The following is a 25,567-nucleotide window of genomic DNA, read 5'->3' on the forward strand; positions in this document are numbered from 1 at the left end:
TCTGGGGGCAAGGAATGAGTCTGTTTAATGTTGTATTGTACTCTCCCAAGTGCTTAGTACAGTGCTTTGCCCTCAGTAAGCGCTCAATAAATGTGATAGACTAACTGACTGGTCCAGGGCCTGCCCGCCCCATTGTAAAACTTGGCCTCAAGTAGGGAGCAGGAGGAAAAGCCACACCTTGTCAGTTTTCAAATAAAGGAGTGGATGGCAACTTGTCCCAGGCAACCAAGATGTCGCCACTGTACTATTAAGGCCCGGTGGTTGGAGCATTTTAGTAATTGACCCAGCGTGGCCTAGTGGAAAGAACACGGGCCTGGGAGTTAGAGGATCTGGGTTCCAATCCGGCTCGGCTGCATGCTTGCTGTTTGACCTTGGGCAAGTCACCACCTCATCTGTTAAATGGGAATTAAATCCTGCTCCCTCCTACTTAGACTGTGAGCCCCATGTGGGACGAGGAGTACATCCAACCTGATTAATAATAACAATTATTATTATTGTTATTAAGGTATTTGTTAAGCACATTCTGTGTGCTAGGCACTGTTCTAAGGGCTGGTGTGAATACAAGCAAACCAGGTTGAACACAGTCCCTGTCCCACAGTCTCAGTCCCCATTTTACAGATGATGTAACTGAGGCACAGAAAAGTGAAGTGACTTGCCCAAGGTCACATAGCAGACAAGTAATGGAGCTGGGAATAGAACCCATGACCTCCTGACTCGCAGGCCTGTGCTCTATCCACTACGCCATACTGCTTCCTGATTAACTAACTTGTATCCCCCCCAGCACTTAGTGCTTGGCAATAGTAAATGCCTAACAAATACCATTATTATTCATTCATTCATTCAATTGTATTTATTGAGCACTTACTGTGTGCAGAGCACTGTACTAAGCGCTTGGGAAGTACAAGTTGGCAATGTATAGAGAGGGTCCCTACCGAACAGTGGGCTCACAGTCTAGAAGGGGGAGACAGAGAACAAAACATATTGACAGAATAAAATAAATAGAATAAATATGTACAAGTAAAATAAATAGAGTAATAAATACGTGCAAACATATACAGGTGCTGTGGGGAAGGGAAGGAGGTAAGGCAGCGGGAATGGAGAGGGGGAAGAAGGGGAGAGGAAGGAGGGGGCTCAGTCTGGGAAGGCCTCCTATTATGTGAAACTCTGTGCTAAACACTGGGAGAGAATATGCAGATGAGAATTAGACAGGGTCGCTTGTAGTCAGCACTTGGGAAAGTGCAGTATAACAGAGTTGGTAGATGTGTTCTTTGCCCACAAGAAGCGTACAGTCAAGTATGCTTCATATTAAGAAGCAGCAGAATGGCTTAGTGGAAAGAGCACAGGCTTGGGAGTCAGAGGTCATGGGTTCTAATCCCACCTCTGCCACGTGTCTGCTGTGTGACCTTGGGCAAGCCACATAACTTCTTTGGGCCTCAGTTACCTCATCTGTAAAATGGGGATTAAGACAAGCCCATGTGGAACAACCCGATAGCCTTGTATCTACCCTAGTGCTTAGAACAGTGCTTGGCACATTGTAAGTGCTTAACAAACACTGTAATTATTATTATTATTAACTACCGTGCTTATTGTCATGTTTGAAATCACTTTTTCATATTGTATATGATCTCCAAAAATATTTGGTTTGTTCTCTTCAGAAGAACTGTCACCATATTTCTGTAATTTTCACTATGGAAAATGTTAAGTACAGTGTTATGGAAATTATTTTACTGAAAAGAAAGCTGTGTTGGAGAAAGCATAGGGGAGCTTAAACATAATAGATGTTTTTGATCATATATTTTTAGTTTCATTGCCTTGGAATGAAGAGGGTAATATTTTCTGGGCTGTGAAAATTATTTTTGTCTCATGAAATCTGTTTTAACCTTTGCCATCATCTCTCTCTCTCTTTCACTCCCTCCACTCAAGCTCTTACTTTTTACATTGGACTTCCTAGGCCTTAATGCCTCTGTTCTTGGATACTCATTCAGTCAAATTTATTGAGCACTTACTGTGTGCAAAGCATTGCACTATAATAATAATAATAATGATGGTATTTGTTAAGCACTTACTATGTGCAAAGCACTGTTCTAAGCGCTGGGGAGGTTACAAGGTGATCAGGTTGTCCCACGGGGGGCTCACAGTTTTAATCCTCATTTTACAGATGAGGTAACTGAGGCCCAGAGAAGTTAAGTGACTTGCCCAAAGTCACACAGCTGACAGAGCCGGGATTTGAACCCATGACCTCTGACTCCAAAGTCCATGCTCTTTCCACTGAGCCATGCTGCTTCTCCACTAAGCACTAAGCACTTAGGAGAGCATCTAGTAAAATAGTTGGCCTTGGACTGCCAGCAGAACACCTGATGCTTGTGCTTTGTTAGCTATTGAAAATGACATACTGCTCAATTTAACATTTGACTTTTCTGCTGTAATCTCACTCAGCCTTTTAAATTGATCCTAAAGTGGCAGCATTAGGCTTCTTAGTGTAAACCCTTGGAAAAAAAAAACTTACATTGATTATTTTCAAAGCTTTGCCTACCTATATTTCATTACCTTTCTGCTGTTTCGTCATTTTAAGCAAGCTCAGTTACTTTGGATTATGTGTGATGTGCCTTTTTGGGAGAACAGTAACGCATTTTCAATACTGGTTTTTCCGAATTCCAAAATTAAATGTGTTCGGACTTTATCGGCTGCATTTGTGCTTCTCCAAGCTCTCTCTCTTGCCCAAACTGAAATTGCTTTTCCGTTAAGTAACCTGGAGTAGCTTTGGAAAAAAATTGTTGGAGTATTTATAGTGTCACTAAAGCATTTTGCTAATCAAAATTAAAGCGAATAGTATTGACTGTCCTCACCAGCAGTATTTGATGAATGACTTCTGTGCATTGAACCAAGTGCTTGAGAAAGCACAATAGAAGTATGAAACATGGAACCTGCCCTCAAAGAGATTACAACGTAGTTGGGGAGGTAGGCAGTAAAATTACACATAAGAGGAAGCAATGGAGTGTGAAAGTATTTGTGTAAGTGCTACAGGGGAGGGGGAAATACCCAAGTGCTTAAGTGACATGAGTTGCAGAAGGTCGTGGTTTCTAATCCTGGCTCTGCCACTTGTCTGCTGTGTGACCTTGAGCAAGTCAGTTCACTTCTCTGTGCCTCAGTTACCTCATCTTTAAAACGGAGATTGAGACTGTGATCCCCACACAGAACAGGGACTGTGTCCAACTTGGTTTGCTTTTATCCACCCCAGCACTTAGTACAGGGCTTGGGACATAGTAAGTGTTTAACAAATACTATTATCATTATTATTATTATTGTTATTATTATTGTGTGGCAGTTGCAGGGAACAAAGCATGGGAACTGTAAGCTTGTTATAGGCAGGGGATGTATCTGTTTATTGTTATATTATAATCTCCCAAATGCTTAGTATAGTGCTCTGCACTCTGTAAGCACTTGATAAATACAATTGACTGACTGACTGACTGACTGAGATGGGAGATTAAACAGGGAAAGTCCCCTGAAGGAGATGTGCTTTCAAGAGGGCTTTGAAGATAGGAAATTCTGTGGTCTTCCTGATGTGAAGTCTTAGGGAGTTCCAGGCATAAGGGAGTGTGTGAGCAGTGGGTTGGTGGGAAATCTGAGAAAAAACCACAATGACAATTTCGGCTTGAGAGTGTTGAAGTGCATGAGTTGGGTGGGAGTAGGAGAAGAGCAAGGCTAAGCATTCATTCAGTTGTATGTATTGAGCACTTATTATTATTATTGAGCACTTATTCATTGCACTGTGTGCAGAACACTGTACTAAGCACTTGGGAGAGTACGATATAAGAGTAAATAGGCACATTCCCTGCCCACAGTGAGCTCACATTCTGGAGGGGGAAGACAGATATTAATATACATAAATAAATAAATACATAAATAAATAAATTACAGGTACATGCATATGTGCCACGGGACTGGGAGCGGGCATAAATGAAGGGAGCAAATCAGGGTGTCGTTGAAGGGAGTGGGAGAAGAGAGGAGGGCTTACATAGAGAAGGCTTCTTGGAGGAAATGTGCCTTCAGTAAGGCTTTGAAGGCTTGGGATATGAGGATGTAGGGCATTCCAAGCCAGAGGCAGAATGTGAGCAAGAGGTCGGCATCAAGATAGATGAGAGTGAGGCACAGTGGGGTGAGCATTAGAGGAACGAAGTGTATGGGCTGCCTTGTAGTAGGAGTGTAGGGAGGTGAGGTAGGAGGAAGGAAGGTGATTGAGTGTTTTAAAGCCAATGGTGAGGAGTTTTTGTTTAACGCAGAGGTGGATGGGCAACCACTGGAGTTTCCTGAGGAGTGGGGAAACTTGGTCTGTACATTTTTGTAGGAAAATGATCCATGCAGCAGAGTGGAGTATGGACTGGAGTGCAGAGAGACAGAAGGCAGGAGATCTGCAAGGAGGCTGATACAATAATCAAGGCGGGATAATATAAGTGCTTGTATTAACATGGTAGCAGTTTGAATGGAAAGGAAGGGGTGGATTTTAGCGATGTTGAGAAGGTAGAACTGACAGGATTTGGTGATGGCTTGAATACGTGGATTGAATGAGACAGAGGAGTCAAGGATAATGCCAAGGTTATGGGCTTGTGATACAGGAAGGATGGTGGTGTCGTCTACAGTGATGGGAAAGTGAGCAGGAGGACAGGGTTTGATGGAAAGATAAGTTCAGTTTTAGCTATATTAAGTTTGAGGTGACCGAAGACATCCAAGTAGCGATGTCTTGAGGGAGGGGGAAATGTGAGACTGCAGAGAGGGAGATCGGTTGGAGATGTAGATTTGAGTATCATCCGCCTAAAGGTGGTAGTTGAAGCCGTGTGAGTGAATGAGTTCTCCAAGGGAGTGGGTGTAGATGGAGAACAGTGGGGGATCCAGAACTGAGAGTCCCCTACAGTTAGGGGGTGGGAGGCAGAAAGAGGAACCCAAGAAGGAGAGTGAAAATGAGCAGCCAGAGAGATGGAAGGAGAAGCAGGAGAGGACACTCAGCCCCTTCCTTCCTCTCCCCCTCGTCCCCCTCTCCATCCCCCCATCTTACCTCCTTCCCTTCCCCACAGCACCTGTATATATGTATAGATGTTGGTACATATTTTTTACTCTTTATTTATTTATTTTATTTGTACATATCTATTCCATTTATTTTATTTTGTTAGTACGTTTGGTTTTGTTTTCTGTCTCCCCTTTTTAGACTGTGAGCCCACTGTTGGGTAGGGACTGTCTCTATATGTTGCCAATTTGTACTTCCCAAGCGCTTAGTACAGTGCTCTGCACATAGTAAGCGCTCAATAAATACGATTGATGATGATGATGATGACAGTGTCAGTGAAGCTGAGGTTGGATAGTGTTTCCAGGAGAAGGGAGTGGTCGACAGTGTCAAAGGCAGGTGAGAGGTTGAGGAGGATTAGGATGGAAGAGAGGCCATTGGATTTGGCAAGAAGGAGATCTTTGAGAGGGCAGTTTCTGTGGAGTGAAGGGGACGGAAGCCAGATTGGAGGAGGTCAGAGAGAGAATTGGAGGCGAGGAACTTGAGACGGGGTGTAGACAACTCACTCAAGGATTTTGGAGAGGAATGGTCACCTTAAAGAAGATGGTTAGGAGTTTTTGCTTGATGGGGAGGAGGAATGGGCAACCATAGGAGGTTTTTAACGAGAGTGAAGATGTGTGAAAAATCATATTGCAGAAAAATGAACTGTGAAGCAAAGTGTTATATGGACAGGAGAAGGAAGTCAGTTGTATTTATTGAGCATTTACTGTGTGCAGGGCATTGTACTAAGCGTTTGGGAGAGTACAGTAGAGCAATAAAACAGACACATTCCCTCCCCACAATGACCTTACAGTGTAGAGGAGTAAATAAAGATCACAGAAATGCACATAAATTCTATGGGGCTGTGGGTGGGGTCGAGGTGAATAAAAGTAGCAGAAAGAGTCGAAGCGATAGAACAAAGGGCTTAAGGAAGGACTCTTGGAGGTGGTACATCTTCAATAAGGTTTTGAAGGGGTGTAGCCTAATGAAAAAGGAAGACATTCCAGACCAGAGAGAGGACATAGGGAAGAGACCCGTGGTGAGGTAGATAAGATCTAGTTACTGTGAGTAGGTTGGCATTAGAGGAGCGAAGTGTGTGGGCTGGATTATAGTAGGAGAGTAATGAGTTGAGGTAGGAGGGGGCAAGGTGATTGAGTGCTTTGGAGCCAAAAGGGGGTCAGCGAGAAGGCTGACGCAGGGCAATTTGGGATATAACGAGTGCCTGGTCCAGCACGGTGCCTGTCTGGAGAGATAGGAAGGTGTGGATTCCTGAAACAAAATGGAGAAGAAAAAACTGACAGGTTTTGGTGATGGACTGAATATGATCCTACCTGTTTCCAATTGTAGTCCCCTCTTTAATAATAATAATTATGGTATTTGTTAAGCGCTTAACTCTGTGCCAGGCACTGTACTAAGCGCTAAGGTCTTTCCTTCTTAGCTTCGGTGTGGGGATAGAGACAGGGACTAGCGCAGATTGGGGAAAACTGCTGTTCCTACAGGTATTCACACTCCCTTTGCCTCTCCTTTACTTTCCCCATGTGGGCTAGAAGTGGGGAAGGGATGGAGTGATAAAGTTAAAAGAAGAGCTAGGAGGTGGAGGCAGAATTCAGGGTTCAAGAGAGCAGGAAAGCCCCCAGAACAAAGGAGGGGAATAACTCGTGATGTTGGGAAGCAAAGGGAAGGAATTTTCAGTGTATTTCTTACATAACATGACAGCTCATTATGTTAAAGTCTGTTCTAGAATGAAAATTTAAAAATTGCATGTAAGCCTATTGGAAAATGTATCCCATGATACAGTGGTTCATTATGCATCCATTTTTTCAAAGAATACATCATGACTTTATCGTGGGGTATGCCTGTATTGGTAAACTTGAAGACTTGGACCTTGTGAATTGGATGCGATGAAGCCCTCTTTTCCTCAGATCACTCTTGGATCTGTGGTCTTTGGGCATTTGGTTGTCCCCCAGTCCTTATCCCTGTGGCACATATGTACAGATCTATAAATTATTGATATTAATGTCTGCCTCCTGCCTTCCTCCACCAAGGCTGTGAGCTCACTGTGGCAGGGACTGTGTCTATCAACACTATTATATTATACTCTCCCAAGAACTTAGTATAGTGCTCTGCACACAGTAAAGTCTCCAAAAATATCATTGATTGATTGTGAACTATATTTAGCATTTGCTGTGGATGAGGTGCTTTGGAAAAAGAGTTTCCAGGGAATTAGGATGCACTGGTAGGTGTATAGTCACGGGATCATAACGTTGGTACTTGTGAGATCATCTGTTCCCTCATCTGTAAAATGGGGATTAAGACTGTGAGCCCCCTGTGGGCAACCTGATCACCTTGTAAAATCCTCAGCACTTAGAACAGTGCTTTGCACATAGTAAGCACTTAATAAATGCCATCATTATTATTATTATCTGATTCGGATCTAGCCTCCAGGGAAAGCAACGGTATTTAAGATTCCCAGGGGGTATACCTGGGCTAACAATGATTTGTGGGGCTTGGGCCAACTTAATTTGTGAGATCAAATAAATGAGCTCATTCAGACTAGTTACATTTTTGATGTGTTCCAGATCTTGACATGAGAAATAGAATAATGCAGTCCCTTTGTTTTTGCTTTTGCAAATATCCCAGATTCGGTAATAATTTGGCTAGGGTTCATAGCCACATAGCATCAGTTTCATTATTGTTGGCTCCCCTTCTTCTCCAGTTAAAAACTTTAGGAAGGCCATGTTGTCCATGATATGTTTAGTCCCTTTGGAACTTTAACTTTACCCCCAATATGTCCAGCTGATCCTCTAGTAACTCATTCTGCACTTTCTGTCAAAGAATTGAATCAAATCCATCTTGAACCTACTAATCTTTTCAGTTCATGTAACTTTCTGTGGGAAGGATTTCCACTTGTGTATCACCCATGGGTGAATGTGTATTTCCTTTTGTCCTGCACCTCCTCCTTTCAAGTTTCAATGAGTGCCCCTAACCTTGGGGTTGTAGGATAGTGGCTACAGATTTTAAATTTATTTATGATTTTAAAATTAGGATTGGGATTAAAATTGATATTTAAGAATTTCAGTAGCATTCCATGGCACTTTGCCAAGCAATCCTTGTGGATTGTGTAGAATAATAATAATAATGATAACTATGGTACTTGTTAAATGCTCACTTTGTGCCAAGCACTGTTCTAAACACTGGGGTACGTACAAGTTAATCAGGTTGGAAACTGTCCCTGTCCTAAATGGGGTTTACACTCTTAATCCCCATTTTACAGATGAGGGAATTTATTAAGCACAGAGAAGTGAAGTGACTGGCCCAAGGTCATCCAGCAGACATGTGGCGGAGCCAGGATTAGATCCCAGATCCTTCTGACTCCCAAGCCCATGCTTTGTCCTCTAAGCTGTGCTGCTTCTAATATTCATAGTCTTGACAAGGCTGTGTTGGCCATTTCTGCATGTTGCTAAAGATCTAGTAGAAAAGTCCCTACCAATTAGCTGGGCAAATAAACTGATTTTATTAGATGAAGAAACGTAGATTCTACAGATTTTTTATGGTATTTGTTAAGTGCTTACTATATGCCAGGCACTGTATTAAGCACTGAACAGGATATAAGGTAATCAGATTGGACACAGTCCGTGTCCCACATGGGCTCATGGTCTCAATCTGTGTTTTACAAATAAGGTAACTGAGGCACAGAAAAGTGAAGGGACTTGTCCAAGGTCACACAGCAGACAAGTGGCAGAGTTGGAATTAGAACCCAGGTCCTTTTGACTCATTCATTCATTCAGTTGTATTTATTGAGCTCTTACTGTGTGCAGAGCACTGTATTAAGCCATTAGGCAGCACTCTATCCATTAGGCAGTTTGGGAAAACTGATATTTTGTGTCCATTATTAGGTCAAAACTTAGCCTCCTGCATTTTGTGCCCATGGAGGGCAAATCTCACTAATCTGATGTAATTTTGCTCAAGTGATTCGGCAGATAAACCCCAAATATGGAAAATACTAAAATGTGGGTATGCTTGTATAAAAAGGCAAACTTGAAGTTAGTTATTTCCTCCTAAGTGGATCCTTACAAATATTTGGATTAAAACGTCTTCCAAGTATGCACTCTTATTTACAGACATCAATATAAATAAATAAGTAAATAGATCAATAAATTACAGATCTATACAGATATATACATATGTGCTGTCGGGATGGGAAGGAGGATGAATGAGGAAGCAAGTAAGAGCGGCACAGAAGGGAGTGGGAAAAGGAGAGTAGGGCTTAGGGAAGGCTTCCTGGAGAAGATGTGACTTCAATAAGGATTTGAAGTGCGGGGAAGAGCAATTATCTGACTGTCTCATAGATTATCAGTGCCTCAGCTGCCCTGGTGCATGTCAGCAAGGTCATGCTCCCTTTAGTCATCCCTCCTCCCAGCCCCACAGCACTTATGTACCTATCTGTTATTTATGTATATCTATTAATGTCTGCCCCCCCCCCCCCCCCCCGACTGTAAGCTCGTTGTGGGCAGAGAATGGGTCTGTTGATTGTAATATGATATTCTCCCATGTATTTGCTGCTGAATTGTACTTTCCAAGTGCTTGATACAGTGCTGTGCACACAATAAGTGCTCAATAAATATGATTGAATTAATGAAAGGACATGCTATGAAGAATTCCTGCACTCCAGCAATCAGTCATCGGTATTGATTGAGTGCCTACTGGATACAGAGCGCTGTACACTTGGGAGAGTAAAGTATAATCAAGATAGCAGACATGATCCCAGCTGTCAAGTAGTTTACACTCTAATCCAACTCTAATCTAATATTCTCTGCAAAAAGTGCGGAAGGATTTTTATCCCATTGTGGGTTTGTGCAGCCTAATTTCTTCCTTTTAAAAAAAATGGTATTAAGTGCTCTGTTCCAAGCACTGTACTGAGCACTGGGGTAGATACAAGCTAATTAGGTTGGTTACAGTCCCTCTCCTTTTTCGGGCTTGTGGTCGTAATCTCCATTATACAGAAGAGGTAACTGAGGCACAGAGAAGTGAAGAGACCTACCCAAGTCCCACAGCAGACAAGTGGAGGAGTCGGAATTAGAACCCAGGTCCTTGTAACTCCCTAGACCTATTCTCTATCCATTAGGCATGCTGTTTTCCAAGGAGGCAGAATCCCTTTTGTTAGGATTGTCAACTAACACGATATATTGATTTTCCTCAGCTGTAAATACTAAGATTAACCCTAACCCTAGTCTGTTTTTGGCCATTTGGCTGAAATTTATTGGAAATTATGATTCAAAAATATTCATCTGGCCTTAGTCACTGGAAACTTTAGGGAACTAGTAAGTATATAAAATGTAATTTTTACTTTGTTGGGAGGCATTTTAAAATTTGACAACTTCCTGAAAATATTGAAAACACATAAGAAAGAAGACCACTGGAACTTGGTATGGCTAAGTCATTTCCCTACTACTGTTTTTGGAGAGGATCATGCTACTTTAACACATAAATTTTAATTTTTTTTTTTCCGTCAGCCACAAAACCCACATGGAATGAGTCTTCCACAGCCTGATGTGACTTTTGTAGGGGACAGTGAGGAAGGGTTGTTTTAAAAAAAGGAAATTAGAAATTTTCGAGTTGACTATTCTTTAGTTCTAATACTTGGAAAGCATTATTAGCTTACTGAAGTTGTCATTTTGAGTGTCAGAATGAATCAAGAAAGAAGTACTGGGTTTAAAGTTGGGAATTCTTTTTTTTTTCTAGTGAAGCCCAAGAAAAATCAAATCAATGTATTTCTAAGATAGATGTGAGAAATTTTCAGTTTTGTAATTTGAAATGACACTTTCATTGAAACTTACATGGACTTTTAAGGTGCTAAGATCCAGAAACATGCAAAACTGGCTCATTAAGATTATAACTTTCCTAATGTTATCAGTTTTGAGGTTTTTAATTAAAGTGTATTTAATGCTAATCTAAGCCTGTTTGCTGAGGGAAGTTAGCATATATAATCACATTAATTATTACCCAATATTTCAAATTTTTATAAAGACACCTTTAAGAGGAGAGAATGTGGAATACATATCGGTTTTAATAAATTGCAATACTTAATCTTAAAATTACAAAAGCTAAATTTAATTAACTGTCTGTGAATGTTTGTACACCTGAATTTTAGAGGGAGAGCAAGAATTTGGGGGATACGTTAACATCAGCAGTTCGGACTCCTGGATAGGGTTGAGGAGAAGGGTAATCTAAATTGTAGAGGTTTTTACTGTAGTTTCTGCTACAGAACTGTGGGTATGGTCTATGATTTCCACTGTGAATGTTTGGGTTTCTGGGGTAAACACTGCTCAGTCTCTAACTCTTGGACAATCCTTTAAAGCCACCTAAGCCAGCTAGAATTCAATGTCTCCTTCTCTCCAGTTTCTCAGCTGTCTCTCTATATCGTCTTCTAGTAGCTGAACCTAAGCTCATTTGGTAGATTATACTGTAGAGTGCAAATTTACTTCTTTAGATCCAAAACTGCGTTCCATGTGAAAGCAAAGAGAGAAAGCAAGAGATAGGGTCTGGTTAAAATTATAATGAATTCTTTGTGTGTGTGACCAAAGAGAGAGTGGTATATTCACAAACCCGAAGAGTTAACCTTCATATATGATTACTGTAGTTGTTTTCTTGGGGTTAAGGGGATTTTAAGTCAGAGGCCCTTTAGAGTCAGATGCTTCCTGGTTTATTTTGTTTTCTTTTGTTTTTCTTTTGTCAGTGTTGAAGACGTACAGATTATTTTTATGTATCCCTGTGTCTGAGTCCCTCTCTTTTGTTTTACCTCTCTAGGTTTCTCTGTCCTTACGTTTCCCTTTATGTTTTCCCCAATATGTGTGTAGTGAGCCCACTGTTTCTAGACTGTGAGGCCACTGTTGGGTAGGGACTGTCTCTATATGTTGCCAAATTGTACTTCCCCAAGCTCTTAGTACAGTGCTTTGCACACAGTAAGCGCTCAATAAATATGATTGATTGATTGATAGTGCACACGTGTATGAACTCTGGTTTATCTACCTGCTTTCTCAGATTTGCTACCCTTTTGTCACTGTCCTTTATACCTGCTAGATTTAGCAGAAACAGGAAGCGACCATATCCGTCCAACCCTTCTCACTTCCTGCTGACGGGGCTCCCGTGTCTCTGCATAGTTTATGTATCCTCCTGCTACTTGCAGGGTTTCTGGGATTAAGTAAGCTTTTTTTAATCACTGAACAATAACTGCCCAAGACTGTCTTCCTTCGCTAGTTAGAAAGGATGACCAGAAGCCCATAGGGTAACTTCATCTATGCCCCAAAAATGAATTTCTGTCCACAACATCTAGGTTCTGTGCCGCTGCTACTCTGAAATTCATTGTCACATTTATTGAGTACTTACTGTGTGAACTGCACTGTACTAAGAGCTTGAAATGAGGAGCTATGGGACCCTCCCAAGCCCACCTGATTCAATTTGAGAAGCAATGTGGTTTACTAGATAGAGCACGGGCCTAGGAATCAGAAGGACCTGGGTTCTAATCCCAGCTCTGCCACATGTCTGCTGTATGGCCTTGGGCAAGTCACTTCACTTCTCTGTGCCTCAGTTCCCTCATCTGTAAAATGGGGATAAGACTGTGAGCCCCATGGGGACAGGGACTATGCCCAACCTAACTTGTACCTACCCCAGTTCCTAGAACAGTGCTAGGCACATAGTAATGATGGTATTTTTTAAGCACTTACTATGTGCCAGGCACTGTACTAAGCCCTGGATAGTAAGCGCTAAGCAAGTACCATAATAATAATTATTTGGTTGCTGCCGCAGCATGATCACAGACTCAATTCCCATGGTCTTCCTCGAGTTTGGGCAGTGCTGTAGAGCAGGAGGAAGGTTACTCTTTTAGCAACTGTGTATTCACAAAGCTCTGTTTATTGAAGTAGTTCACTTACTTCGTTTAATGTGGTTTGAAAAAGTCAGAAGTTAAGCATACATCCCCCCCACCATCTCCTCCCTGCCCCCTGTAACGTATTTGCTGCAGTAATTTCCTTCAAATCAATATTATAATCCTGTTTTCATTTTCCTTTCTCTGCAGATGATGAAACATTCTTGGGATAATTATAAGCGCTATGCCTGGGGATTAAATGAACTGAAACCCATATCGAAACAAGGACACTCAAGCAATTTATTCGGTGAGTGGCATGTGCTTTTTGGTATTTAGTGACACTAACTGGAGAATAGTAAATCATCTAAAGAGATTAGTATTGACTTGTTCACTTCCCAGCTGTTGTGGGGATGGTGTTTGGCATTATCTTAGAAAACTGATGTGCTACAGGTGAGACCAACTATTCTGCTGAGGGCTGCAGTAGTAGTGATGGGTGAAAATCATTTGTACTGGTTGGTGTCTGAAAAGTAACAAGTCCTTAACCTACTGAAAACCTCTTTGAATGTTATATAAATGATCTTTTTCTAATCCCCTTTCCTCTCTTCTTCCCATTGCTATTGTAATGATTGCTCCTTTCACTTTTTTTGTGCTGTTTTGTAGTTTGAGTTGTTTTTTGTTTGTTTTGTTTTCGTGAAAGAAATAGTACTAATAGTACTAAATTTCATTTACGGCTTTTTGTCACCTGATTAAGCCCTCTTCCCCTTTTCTTCCACTCCCTTTTGTGTCTCCTTGACTAACTCCCTTTATTCATCCCCCTCCCAACTCCACAGCACTTACATACATATCCGTTACTTATTTCTATTAATGTCTGTCTCCCCCTCTAGAATGTGAGCTTGTTGTGGGCAGGGAGTGTGTAGTACTCTCCCAAGCGCTTAGTACAGTGCTCTGCATACAGTAAGTACTCAGTAAATGCGATTGACTGACCGTTTTTCCTCACCTATTCCAAACTTTGTTTTCCTTATGTGTCTATTTCTTTTTGTTTTGGTGGCTTGTTTAATAAGATCACAAGCACTATAATTTTAGAACATCATCTGAGAAACACTTTCATTTGTTTCTTTGATATTGTTTCTTTTTTATATCTTGTTTCCCCCACCTTTAGTTTAATAACTTGCAACAAGTAAATCACAAACATGCCCAATACCATGCACTGTTAAAACAAAGCTCCTTTCAGATGGTAACATCTTGTATATGGAAAGAATATGGACCTGAGAATTAGGAAACTTGGGTTCTGGTCCCAGTTTTGGGGGGTTTTTTTAATGGTATTTGTTAAGTGCTTGTTATGTGCCAGGCACTGTACTAAGCAAAGGGGTAGATACCAGCTAACCAGATCAAAAAGAGTCCATGTCCCACATGAGGCTCACAATCTTAACCTTCATCTTACAGATGAGGTAACTGAGGCCCAGAGAAACTAAGTAATGCCCAAGGTCACACAGCAAACTAGTGGCAGAGCTGGAATTAGAATCTAGATCCTTCTGACTCTATCCACTATGACATTCTGCTTCTCAGTTCTTCATCAATCTGCATGCAAGCCATTTAGCCTCTCTGCCTCCGTTTCTCCATCTGTAAAATGGGAATAATAGCTGCTTCTCCTTTGCTCACAAGGATGCTGTGAGTAGAGAATGTGTTCGGTATTCTCCATATTATGGAAGCTATTCTAAGAGAAATCCAAGGCATTAGTTAAATCTCGCATTTCATTATTGTTTCCCTTTTAAAAAGTTTTCAACAGAATATTCATATCATAAAAGACAAGTGTATATTTTTGCTTCCAGAACAAATCTGTTGGATACAACCTGCCACTGATTTTGAAACATTAATTAGCTTTTTTCATTTTCATAATCCTGAGTAAAGAATTCAGGTTTTAAATGAAAATATGGGTTCTGTTAAAAGGCAGCTAATTAAAACCCTAAGTACTAAAGATCTCGAGCCCTAACCTTCTCTGTCAAGTCGCTTCATGACTGTTTAGAGTGAAGGATACTTTAGTGTGCACGTGGTGGGGACTGAAAGCTGAGATTTTTTTACACTTTTAGACTCTTTTAGCTCCATATTTCCTTTTGTTTGGATAGTGCTCCGGGTTGACTTTAAGAGAATGATGTCTTGAAACTTGTCCACTTTACATTTTAGCCACAAGTAAATAAAATCCAAACTGTTCATATGGCCAGTTCATGCTTAAATATTAAAATACATTGAGCAGTCTTGCGTAAAAGCATATCAAAGAATTCACACTTGAACATCTGGCTGGCAAAATAAGGTAGTGAAATGTGTTAGCAAAGGAAGTCAACACTATGCTCAGCTCATTTTCCACTTAGAATGAACAGTTTGCAAGGAAAGTAAGTAGAATAATACCCCCCTGGCTTAAAAATAAATAAATAAGACTTATTTTTTAGCAGGATGTACATTTTGAGGACATTCTCTTAGACCGCTCCCTCACCAAAATCATTTTATGTAAAATGTGCCGCAAAGTGAAGAGACCCAGATTGGTCTTTCAAAAGTAGTAAAATTGGATGGGAGACAAGAAAATAGGAAGCTCCTCATTGACTGTGATTGTCAGTCTGAGTAGGTTATTCTGAGGGTTGATTTTAAAAGTAGACCTTATTTTAAACTGGGAGTAAGTCATGACTAGTTTGGAAGCTTTCTTTTCTAGTTTAAGAATCAAGAAGCCATTCAGGCTTGTGCTTCGCCCCCATCTTTTAGGTGGCCTTCCTTCTGATTATATCTTTCCTCCCTTACTCTCGCTTGGGAGGAGCAGCAGCTCATAGTTCAATCACTCTAAAGCAGGGATTCTCAAACTCCTCTATCTCCAAGCTTCCCTGGACTTTTCTGTCTCAGAACTTCCATAGAGGCCTTTGTCAGTCAGCCATATTTATTGAGTACTTACTGTGTGCAGAGCACTGTACTAAGTGCTTGGGAGAGTGTATTATAACAATAAACAGATACATTCCCTGCCCACAGTGGGCTTACAGTCTTAGTTATCTGAAATAACCCTTATCAGATTCAAATCCTTGAAAAACTCTAAGATTGCCAGGTGCCTTCCAGAAGATTCTGCAAAGCATTAATGGCTAGAGCACAGGCCTGGAAGTCAGAAAGACTTAGGTTCTAATCCTAGCTCTGCCACTTGTTTGCTGTGTGACCATGGGTAAGTTACTTAACTTCTCTGGGCCTCAGTTACCTCATCTGTAAAATGTAAGCCCCATGTGGAACATGAACCGTGTCCAACCTGATTACCTTTTACCTACCACAGTGCTTAATACACTGCTCTGCACATAGTAAGCACTCAATAAATACCATGGGGAAAAAAGATCTCTAGTTTGAGATACCCTGATTTAAACAACTTGATTAAACTTCAGGAGCCACAATTTTAAATGCATTGCTTAATTCTCAATTGCAAGGAGAATCTTCTGGGTTCCGGCTCCATCCTAAACTAGGAATTGGGGTGGCATCAGGCCAAGATATTTCTGTAGAAAAGGATATTGACAGTGCAGAAGTCCGTCAATATTTGTAGCAGATCTATTCCTGAATAATCATCTGTAGAACAAAATGCTGAATATGAAATACTATTTCCATGGACACCCATTCTGTCATTTAGAAATTCATTCTCACCTCTCCTTCAACTCTTGGAAACTTCTGAGTACTGTCCCTAAGGAGAACACTTACAATAAGGAATAGTATTGGCTGTTTCTTAGCCTTTGAGCAAAAATGTCTGCACCACTTAGAGGCTGGACAATCTTGGGTTTCATTTTCTTCCCTTGCTTATTTTTTTCCTTTTCAGTGGTATTTGTTAAGCTCTTATTATGTTTCAGGCACTGCACTAAATGTTGGAGTAAGTACAAGATAATCAAGATGGACACAACCCACGTCCCACATGGGGTTCACAGTCTTAAGCTCCGTTTTTACCAGTGAAGTACGTTAAGGCAGAGAAGTCAAGTGATTTTGCCAAGGTCACACAACAGACAAGTGGTGGAGCTGGGATTAGAACCCAGGTCCTCAGGCCCATGCTCTATCCACTAGGCTATGCTGCTTCTTTACCTGTGTTTATTATGATCATTTGGACAGAAATTGGGGAAGGTTATTCTTTCCCAGCTCCTCTCCCATTTTATCCCATATTTAAAAGCCTCACTGCCCCAAAACATCTTTTGGAACAACTCATTCCTACTTACACATCAAGACTATTGAAAGAGGCAGAGATTGCATTTAACCTAGAGAATTCTCCTTGCCTTCAGGTCATATAATAGTATGACTTTGTATTTCATGAATCCCCTCTGTTTAAGGGTTATTTATGCTTGATACACTGAACCAGAGATGGAATTAGGAGAAATCTACTCCCATGATATTAGAGGAAATATTATAAACATTAATGTCTGACATAATTATTTTTGTTTCATTCATTCAATCGTATTTATTGAGCACTTACTGTGTGCAGAGCACTGTACTAAGCACTTGGAAAGTACAAGTTAGCAACATATAGAGACGGTCCCTACCCAACAGTGGGCTCACAGTCTAGAAGCGGGAGACAGAGAACAAAACAAAACATACTAATAAAATAAATGGAATAAATATGTACAAATAAAATAAATAGAGTAGTAAATACATACAAACATATATACAGGTGCTGTGGGGAGGGGAAGGAGGTAAGGCGGGGGGATGGGGAGGGAGGAGGGGGAGAGGAAGGAGGGGGCTCAGTCTGGGAAGGCCTCCTGGAGGAGGTGAGCTCTCAGTAGGGCTTTGAAGGGAGGAAGAGAGCTAGCTTGGCGGATGTGCGGAGGGAGGGCATTCCAGGCCAGGGGGATGAAGTGGGCCGGGGGTCGACGGCGGGACAGGTGAGAATGAGGCACAGTGAGGAGATTAGCGGCAGAGGAGCGGAGGGTACGGGCTGGGCTGTAGGAGAGAAGAGAGGTGAGGTAGGAGGGGGCGAGGTGATGGAGATCCTTGAAGCCAAGGGTGAGGAGTTGTTTCAGATTTGTCATTTAGCCAGTATTTGTACTTAGTTTCTATAAGAATAATTTAGGGTAGTCTTGGGGCCCACATGACCAGTGTCATTATTGCTTAATTAATTTTCATTCAATCGATAATATTTATTGACACTTATTGGGTGCAGAGCACTGTACTAAGCACTTGGGAGAGTACAGTCTAATAGAGTTAGTAGCCATTCCCTACCCACAGTGTGAAGCACAGCATGGCCTAGTGGTTAGAGCATGGGCCTCGGAGTCAGAGGACCTGGGCTCTAATCTCGGGTCTGCCATATATCTGCTGAGTGATCCCAGGAAAGTCACTTGACTTCTCTCTTCCTAAATTCCCTCATCTGTAAAATGGAGATTAAGATCATGAGCCCCACTTGGGACATGGACTGTGTCTAACCTGTTCATCTTGTGTCTACTCATGAACTTAGTAATAATGATAATAATAATGATAATGGTATTTGTCAAGCACTTACTATGTGCCAAGCACTGTTCTAAGCACTGGGGTAGACAATCAATCAATCAATCGTATTTATTGAGCGCTTACTGTGTGCAGAGCACTGTACTAAGCGCTTGGGAAGTGCAAGTTGGCAACATATAGAGACAGTCCCTACCCAACAGTGGGCTCACAGTCTAAAAGGGGGAGACAGAGAACAAAACCAAACATACTAGAACGAAACCAAACATACACAAGGTAATCAGATTGTCCCACGTGGGGCTCACAGTCTTAACCTCCATTTTACAGATGGGGTAACTGAGGCACGGAGAAGATAAGTGACTTGCCCGAAGTCACACAGCTGACAAGTGGATGAGCCAGGATTAGAACACAGGTCCTCTGACTCTCAGGCCCGCGCTCTAGCCACTAGGCCACGATACTTCTCTACTTGTGCTTATTGTGATCCTTTCGACAGATATTAGGAACCTGATCCGCTTGTAGCTACTCTTGACCTTAGTACAGTGCCAGGCACAAAGTGAGCACTTAACAAATACCATGAAAAACAAACAAACAAAAAAGTAATGTTTTCATTTGTTTATTTGAAATATTCCCATATTTATCCAACTGGAAATGATTGCTTTAAAAATGAAATGGTATTCAAACCTAATATAAATTAATATTGAGGAATTATAAGATATTTGGTTTCAGATTCATTCAATCATATTTGAGTGCTTACTATATGCAGAGCACTGTACTAAGCGTTTGGGAAGTACAGGTCGGCAACATATAGAGATGGTCCCTACCCAGTAACGGGCTCACAGCCTACAAGGGGGAGACAGACAACAAAACAAAACATGTAGACAGGTGTCAAAATCGTCAGAACAAATAGAATTAAAGCTATAATATATACAGATTCACATACAGAGAAGCATAGCCTTGTGGGAAGAGCACAGGCCTGGTATTCTGAGGACCTGAGTTCTAATCCCAGCTCAGCCACTTGCCTGCTTTGTGACTTTGAGAAAGTCATTAAACAAACCCTGTGCCTCACTTTCCTCAAATGTAAAATGAGGCTTAAGACTGTGAAAGCCCATGTGGGACATGGACTGTATCTGACCTGGTTACCTTGTATCTACCCCAGCGCTTATACGGTGCTTAGCATATAGAAAGGCTTTAGTAAATACCATGAGTCTTATTATTAGATGTTTCCAATTCACATATATTTAGTTACAACAGCTATTTTAGTGTATATTTTTTCTCATTTTCAGGAAATATCCAAGGAGCAACCATAGTAGATGCCCTAGATACTTTATATATTATGGAAATGAAAGATGAATTCAAGGAAGCCAAAGAGTGGGTTGAGAAAAATTTAGAATTTAATGTGGTGAGTATTAAATAAATTAAATAATAATAATAAATTAAATTAATAAATTAAATTAATTGTATGTCCAATCCCTTTAATCAGCCAGATGATCTACAAGTCACAATTATTTGTGAGGAAAATGTACTATTTCACTATCAACTGAGTTCAAATTCTTATCAAGAATGTATCTTTAGTAATGAAGTTTCATTTAGGTTAATACTTTTTGTGACTACCTTCAGAAATGAGCCACTCTCATGTTAAAAAGTATTCAGGAAGATGAGGACAGTTATATTTAGTTCACAAATGTTTCATTCAGTAAATAAACTCAGAAGAGTTCCTTTTGGTAGAATTCTATATTTTTCAAGCCTAGAGGGGGCTTCCTTAAACAAGGAAAGCAATTTTCGAAACAGTCCCTATCAAAGGATATTTTTATTTCACATTGATTTTAAAAATTCACTAATATTTTACTCAAGATGTTTGGTTATTAGATCTTTTGAGTTCTTTATTATCTCTGATTCCTTGTTGAGGAGTTTTAGTTTGGTGCTTGTAAGTGTGTTGATAGGTATAACCATTGGCATTTCCTCACAAATTAAAATTGCTGATGGATTACATTTTTTAGGTGGTTTCCTTAACGTTTTGTTTTATCTGTGTTCCTCATTCATCCTACCTTGCCTGTTGTTTTCATATCTAGACATTTCCGTGATGATTTTACTATTGTCATACAAATGGTCATTTAAAGTGACTTCTGTTTTTATAGCTCAGTGTTTACAGGAAGGGTGTAGAACTCTCAGAAGTTCTTGGTAGTAGTGGTATTTATTAAGTACCTGCCATGTGCAAAAAGCTATACTAAGCCCTGGGAATGAACACAGATGAGATCCATGGCTCCCGAGGAGCTCATAATCTAACAATAAAGGGTGGAGGATACTGATGATAGACACATAAGGAAAGAGGAAATGAAAATATAGAGGACATGAATAACCGTAAAACTAACAGGAAGAACATGATTTCAGGTTCCTCCCTGCTCAGACTGACAGTCTCCTCCATCTCAGCTGTAGCCAGGGCAGTAGCCTTCCCTTTGTCCCTAAGGCTACAAAGGCATACTGCCACTCTCTCCTCCTGTGGGCTGTAAGTTCATAGTGGACAGGGAATGTGTCTAGTATATTATATTGCACTCTCCTGAGTGCTTAGTATAGTGCTCTGCATATAGTAAGCGCTCAATAAATACGATTGACTAGGTGGGAACAGGGGCCTCAGTGGTGAGGGGTTGGGACAGCCTTTCTGCTGTAACACTAGTAGAGTGCTCTGCACACAGTAAGTGCACATTAAATATCATCGATTGATTGGCTCCTAGACCAATATTGAGAGCGCGGGAGGCCTCAATCTTTTGGTGTTTATGTCCTTCTCGGGCTGGAGCAGTGGCCAAAGGGAGCTGTAGATACCTTGAGCTGAAACTGTTCTCCAAATACTCTGCCATATGACATGTCTTCAGTCAGACAATCAGTGGCATTTATTGAGCACTTACTATGTTCCCCCCTCTAATCAGTCAATCAATCAATCAATCGTATTTATTGAGCACTTAATGTGTGCAGAGCACTGTACTAAGCGCTTGGGAAGTACAAGTTGGCAACATATAGAGACAGTCCCTACCCAACAGTGGGCTCACAGTCTAAAAGGGGGAGACAGAGAACAAAACCAAACATACTAACAAAATAAAATAAATAGACTAGATATGTACAAGTAAAATAAATAGAGTAATAAATATGTACAAACGTACATATATACAGGTGCTGTGGGGAAGGGAAGGAGGTAAGATGGGGGATGGAGAGGGGGACGAGGGGGAGAGGAAGGAAGGGGCTGTAGACTGTGAACTTGTTGTGGGCAGGGATTGTCTCTTGCTGTATTGTACTTTCCAAAGTGTTTAGTACAGTGCTCTGCACACAGTAAGCACTCAATAAATGCAACTTAATGAATGAACGAATGAACATGTACAGCAATAATCTATCAGTGCATTGTACTGAAGGCTAGGGAAAGTACAATACAGCAAAGTTGGTAGACACGATCTCTGCCCACAAAAAAAGCTTTCACTACCAGTTTGGGCTAGAACATTGTCAAGAAATAGGGAGCTTTCATCCTACAATGTGAAACTGTTGAATCCAAATATTCTACGTTGTCAGAAGAAATGTCTTGTGTGCGAAGTTGAAGCAGGTGATGTTACAGTGAGGATTTTCTTTAATGCTGTTCTTTTGCAAGGAAGAAATTTCCCCCCACCCTCTTATAGAAGATCAGATTGTACTTATTGAGAGTCTACTGGCTGCAGAGCAGAAAAAGCCTGTTCCATTTTTTCTGATTTAGAACATTACTTAAATTAATGCTTGGACAAATCATTGCTAGCTTTAAAATGGAACATTTTTCAAGTAGGACCAAAAAATAATTTAGTTTAAAAAATATGAGATGGTCACTAGGATACAAAAATCTTCCCTGATCTAACTTTAGAAGAAGGGAAAAAACACAGAGAAAATGTAATAGAAGAACCGTAATTGAAATTTTGATTGTTTTTGAGTGCTTTTGACTATAAAGGGATATTACAACCCACAGAAACTCTGTAAAACCAGGAAATACTCATTTTGTCTCATTTAAAGATATGAGATAAATGTTGTGTGTTTGTTATCAATAATTGGAACTCTCTTAATTTTAGCTATGGGGTAGCAACCAGATTTAATTTAAAGTTTAGATTGCTTTTCAAAAATTTCAGGTATATTTTTATATTTTATTCTCACTAGCTTTACTTTTATGTTATTGTGCTTAGTAAAAGCCAGTCTAAATATCAGTACTCACTGCAGCAGAAAATATGAGATTTTCGTCCTTTAAGATTGTGCAATAGTTCTCGTACTTGACGATTCTGCTACTGGCAGTATTCTTATCTGTGTATGTGAGGGGCTGAAAATTTTGGTCTTCAATCCACCACAGAGTCTATCATATATATATATATATATATATTTCTCTGTTGATGTGAATTATGATCCACATTTGACATCCAATAGCCTAGACAAGATCACAAGGCAATAATCAGTAAATCACTAGTAGTTATTGAGACCTTACTATGTGCAGAGCATTGTACTAAGTGTTTGACCTGGAAAGCAGTTAGTCTGGCAGCATCAAACTCTAGACTGTAAACTCATTATGGGCAGGGAACATGCTTGCTAATTCTGTTACATTAGTACTCTCTCCCAAGTGCTTAGTACAGTGCTTTGAACATTGTAAACACTCAATAAATACAGTTGATGGATTGAAACAGTGTCTGTCCATCTCAGCAGCATCTCTTGGTAGCATAGGCAAGGAGAATAACTGTCAGAAGGCCAGAGAAGTTATTAACAATAATAATAATAATAATAATGATGATGGTGGCATTTGTTAAGTACATTGCTATTTGTTAAGTGCTTACTATGTGCCAGGCACTGTTCTAAGCACTGGGGTAGATACAAGATAATTGGGTTGGACATAGTCCCTGTCCCATATGAGGCTCCCAGTCTTAATCCCCATTTTACAGATTAGGAAACTGAGGCACTGAGAAGTAAAATGCCTTACCCAAGGTCACACAGCAGGCAAGTGGTGGAGTCAGAATTAGAACTCAGGTCCTTCTGACTTCCAGTCCCGTGTTCTATCCACTAAGCCATGCTGCTTCTCTGAGCAGCTGCCATTGGTACATCAGAAGAAGTGTTTTAAAGACACAACAAAGTGTAGTTTAAATGAGGTAGCCTAGCTATGGATTGCTAGCAGACAGAAGCAGCAGGTGGCTGAATGCGAAGAGTGGCCCAGCAAAGTGGTAGTAAGTGTTCTGGGCAGAAGCTTCAGGAAGATGGAAAAGCAGAAAGGCAGAATAAAAAAATTCACCAAGCACTGCAAAGAGCTGAGGCAACAGCCAAGGCAAGGAGAATTCATTCATTCATTCAGGCGTATTTATTGAGCGCTTACTGTGTGCAGAGCACTGTACTAAGCACTTGGGAAATACAAGTCGGCAACACATAGACACGGTCCCTACCCAACAGCGGGCTCACAGTCTCGAAGGGGGAGACAGACAACAAAACAAAACATATTACCAAAATAAAATAAATAGAATAAGTACGTACAAATAAAATAGAGTAATAAGTACGTACAAACATATATACATATGCACACGTGCTGTGGGGAGGGGAAGGAGGTAAGGCGGGGGGGATGGGGAGGGGGAGAGGGGGAAAGGAAGGAGGGGGCTCAGTCTGGGAAGGCCTCCTGGAGGAGGTGAGCTCTTAGTAGGGCTTTGAAGGGAGGAAGAGAGCTAGCTTGACGGATGTGCAGAGGGAGGGCATTCCAGGCCTGGAGGATGACGTGGGCTGGGGGTCGATGGCCAGACAGGCGAGAACGAGGCACAGTGAGGAGATTAGCGGCAGAGGAGCAGAGGGTGCGGGCTGGGCTGTAGAAGGAGAGAAGGGAGGTGAGGTAGGAGGGGCCGAGGTGATGGAACCAGTGTGTGGAAGAAAAGCAGCAGACTTTTATTGCTCCTCGGATAAAATTTCACTCTAGGTAGTGGCGTCTTTGAACATTGATGTAGCAGTGCATTAGTATAGGTTTCCATGGCAAGTAATAAATATAGAGCTTCATATTCTCAATCCATGCCATTTATGGATTGCCTCTTATTGAGCTATTCCAGTCAATATTTCATCCTAGTTTTACTCTTCATTTTAAGAATGATGCTCTGTGCATCACTGTATCTAATAATAATAATGGTATTGGTTAAGTGCTTACTAAATGTGAACCACCGTTCTAAGTACTGGGATCTTCTCTTTTCTGTCGCATCGTTTCCAATTTATAGCGACTCCATGGACACAGCTGTCCCAGATTACGCCAATTTCATCTGCAGTCATTCTCGTATCGTATTCTTAGTGTTTCCTTGGTAAACATACAGAAATGGTTTACCATCGCCCCCCTTCCATGCAAAAACTTGAGTCTCTGCCCTCAACTCTCTCCCAGTATGGGTGAGTTTCGACTTGTAGCAGATTGCCTTCCACTCACTAGCCTCTGGCCAAGCTAGGAATGGAATGGGTAAGCCTCTGCTTGATGCTGCTTCCCGTAGCCAAGACTGGTAGGGTACTGGCAACACTCCAGATGCGATCTTGAGAGGGAAAGCACTGGGATAGATACAAGCTAATCAGGTTGGACACGGACCCTGTCCTACATGGGGTTCATAATCTTAATCCCCATTTTACAGATGAGGTAGAACAAAATATTCAGGACATTTTAAAGCATATTTTGTCTGGATTAGTGTACATATTCAGGATCTTCATCCTTTCCTGATTCAATTTCTAAAATTAGTTTTCCCAAACAAAAAACTCATACTAACTCATTCATATATAGTGTAAATAAAGGAAAAAGGATTTATCCAGATAATAATTGCAACACATTCAGTGCCATCAGTCTTTCTAATGGAGCATACTCTTGTTTTAATGATCCATGGGGAACCCTAAATCTGGGCTGGCTAATTTGAGAATATGTTATATTGACACTGGCTCAGTTTAATTTAGAAACACGAACATACTTTTCTAAATGATCTTAAAAAGTCTACTCTTGTATTAAAGGAAACTGACTACTTAAACGATGAAAGTTTTAATAGGGCACCTACTTTTCTAAGTTCTCAATTATATGTCATTTACTTCACATAATGTTCTTAAATTGGATTATTTGAAGTAGCCATTTTGTTCTACTTCAGAAAAAGGTAAACACATATTAAAAACACTGCTCCACCCACAGGGCTGAATAAATACCATTGTTTGATTATGTAAGCCTAGTGAGGATCACAGATATTATCAACTGTACAAAATTTATC

The 25,567-nt window shown here is 40.8% G+C and overlaps 1 protein-coding gene and 1 non-coding gene across 3 annotated transcripts in view; one reads left to right on the forward strand and one right to left on the reverse strand.

The window, feature by feature from the left end:
• Positions 1-25,567, forward strand: part of MAN1A1 (mannosidase alpha class 1A member 1) — a 215,233-nt gene that overhangs the window by 39,996 nt on the left and 149,670 nt on the right. For both annotated transcript variants that reach the window (XM_038767351.1, XM_038767359.1), the window contains 2 exons: positions 13,113-13,209; positions 19,616-19,731. In XM_038767351.1, the coding sequence (XP_038623279.1) occupies positions 13,113-13,209; positions 19,616-19,731 (213 nt within the window). The remainder of the gene's footprint in view (positions 1-13,112; positions 13,210-19,615; positions 19,732-25,567) is intronic.
• Positions 24,730-24,867, reverse strand: LOC119925120. Its single transcript, XR_005449788.1, has one exon. It is a non-coding gene; the product is annotated as a small nucleolar RNA SNORA7 (small nucleolar RNA).

Source organism: Tachyglossus aculeatus, chromosome 2 (assembly GCF_015852505.1).
Source record: "Tachyglossus aculeatus isolate mTacAcu1 chromosome 2, mTacAcu1.pri, whole genome shotgun sequence".
NCBI lineage: Eukaryota > Metazoa > Chordata > Mammalia > Monotremata > Tachyglossidae > Tachyglossus > Tachyglossus aculeatus.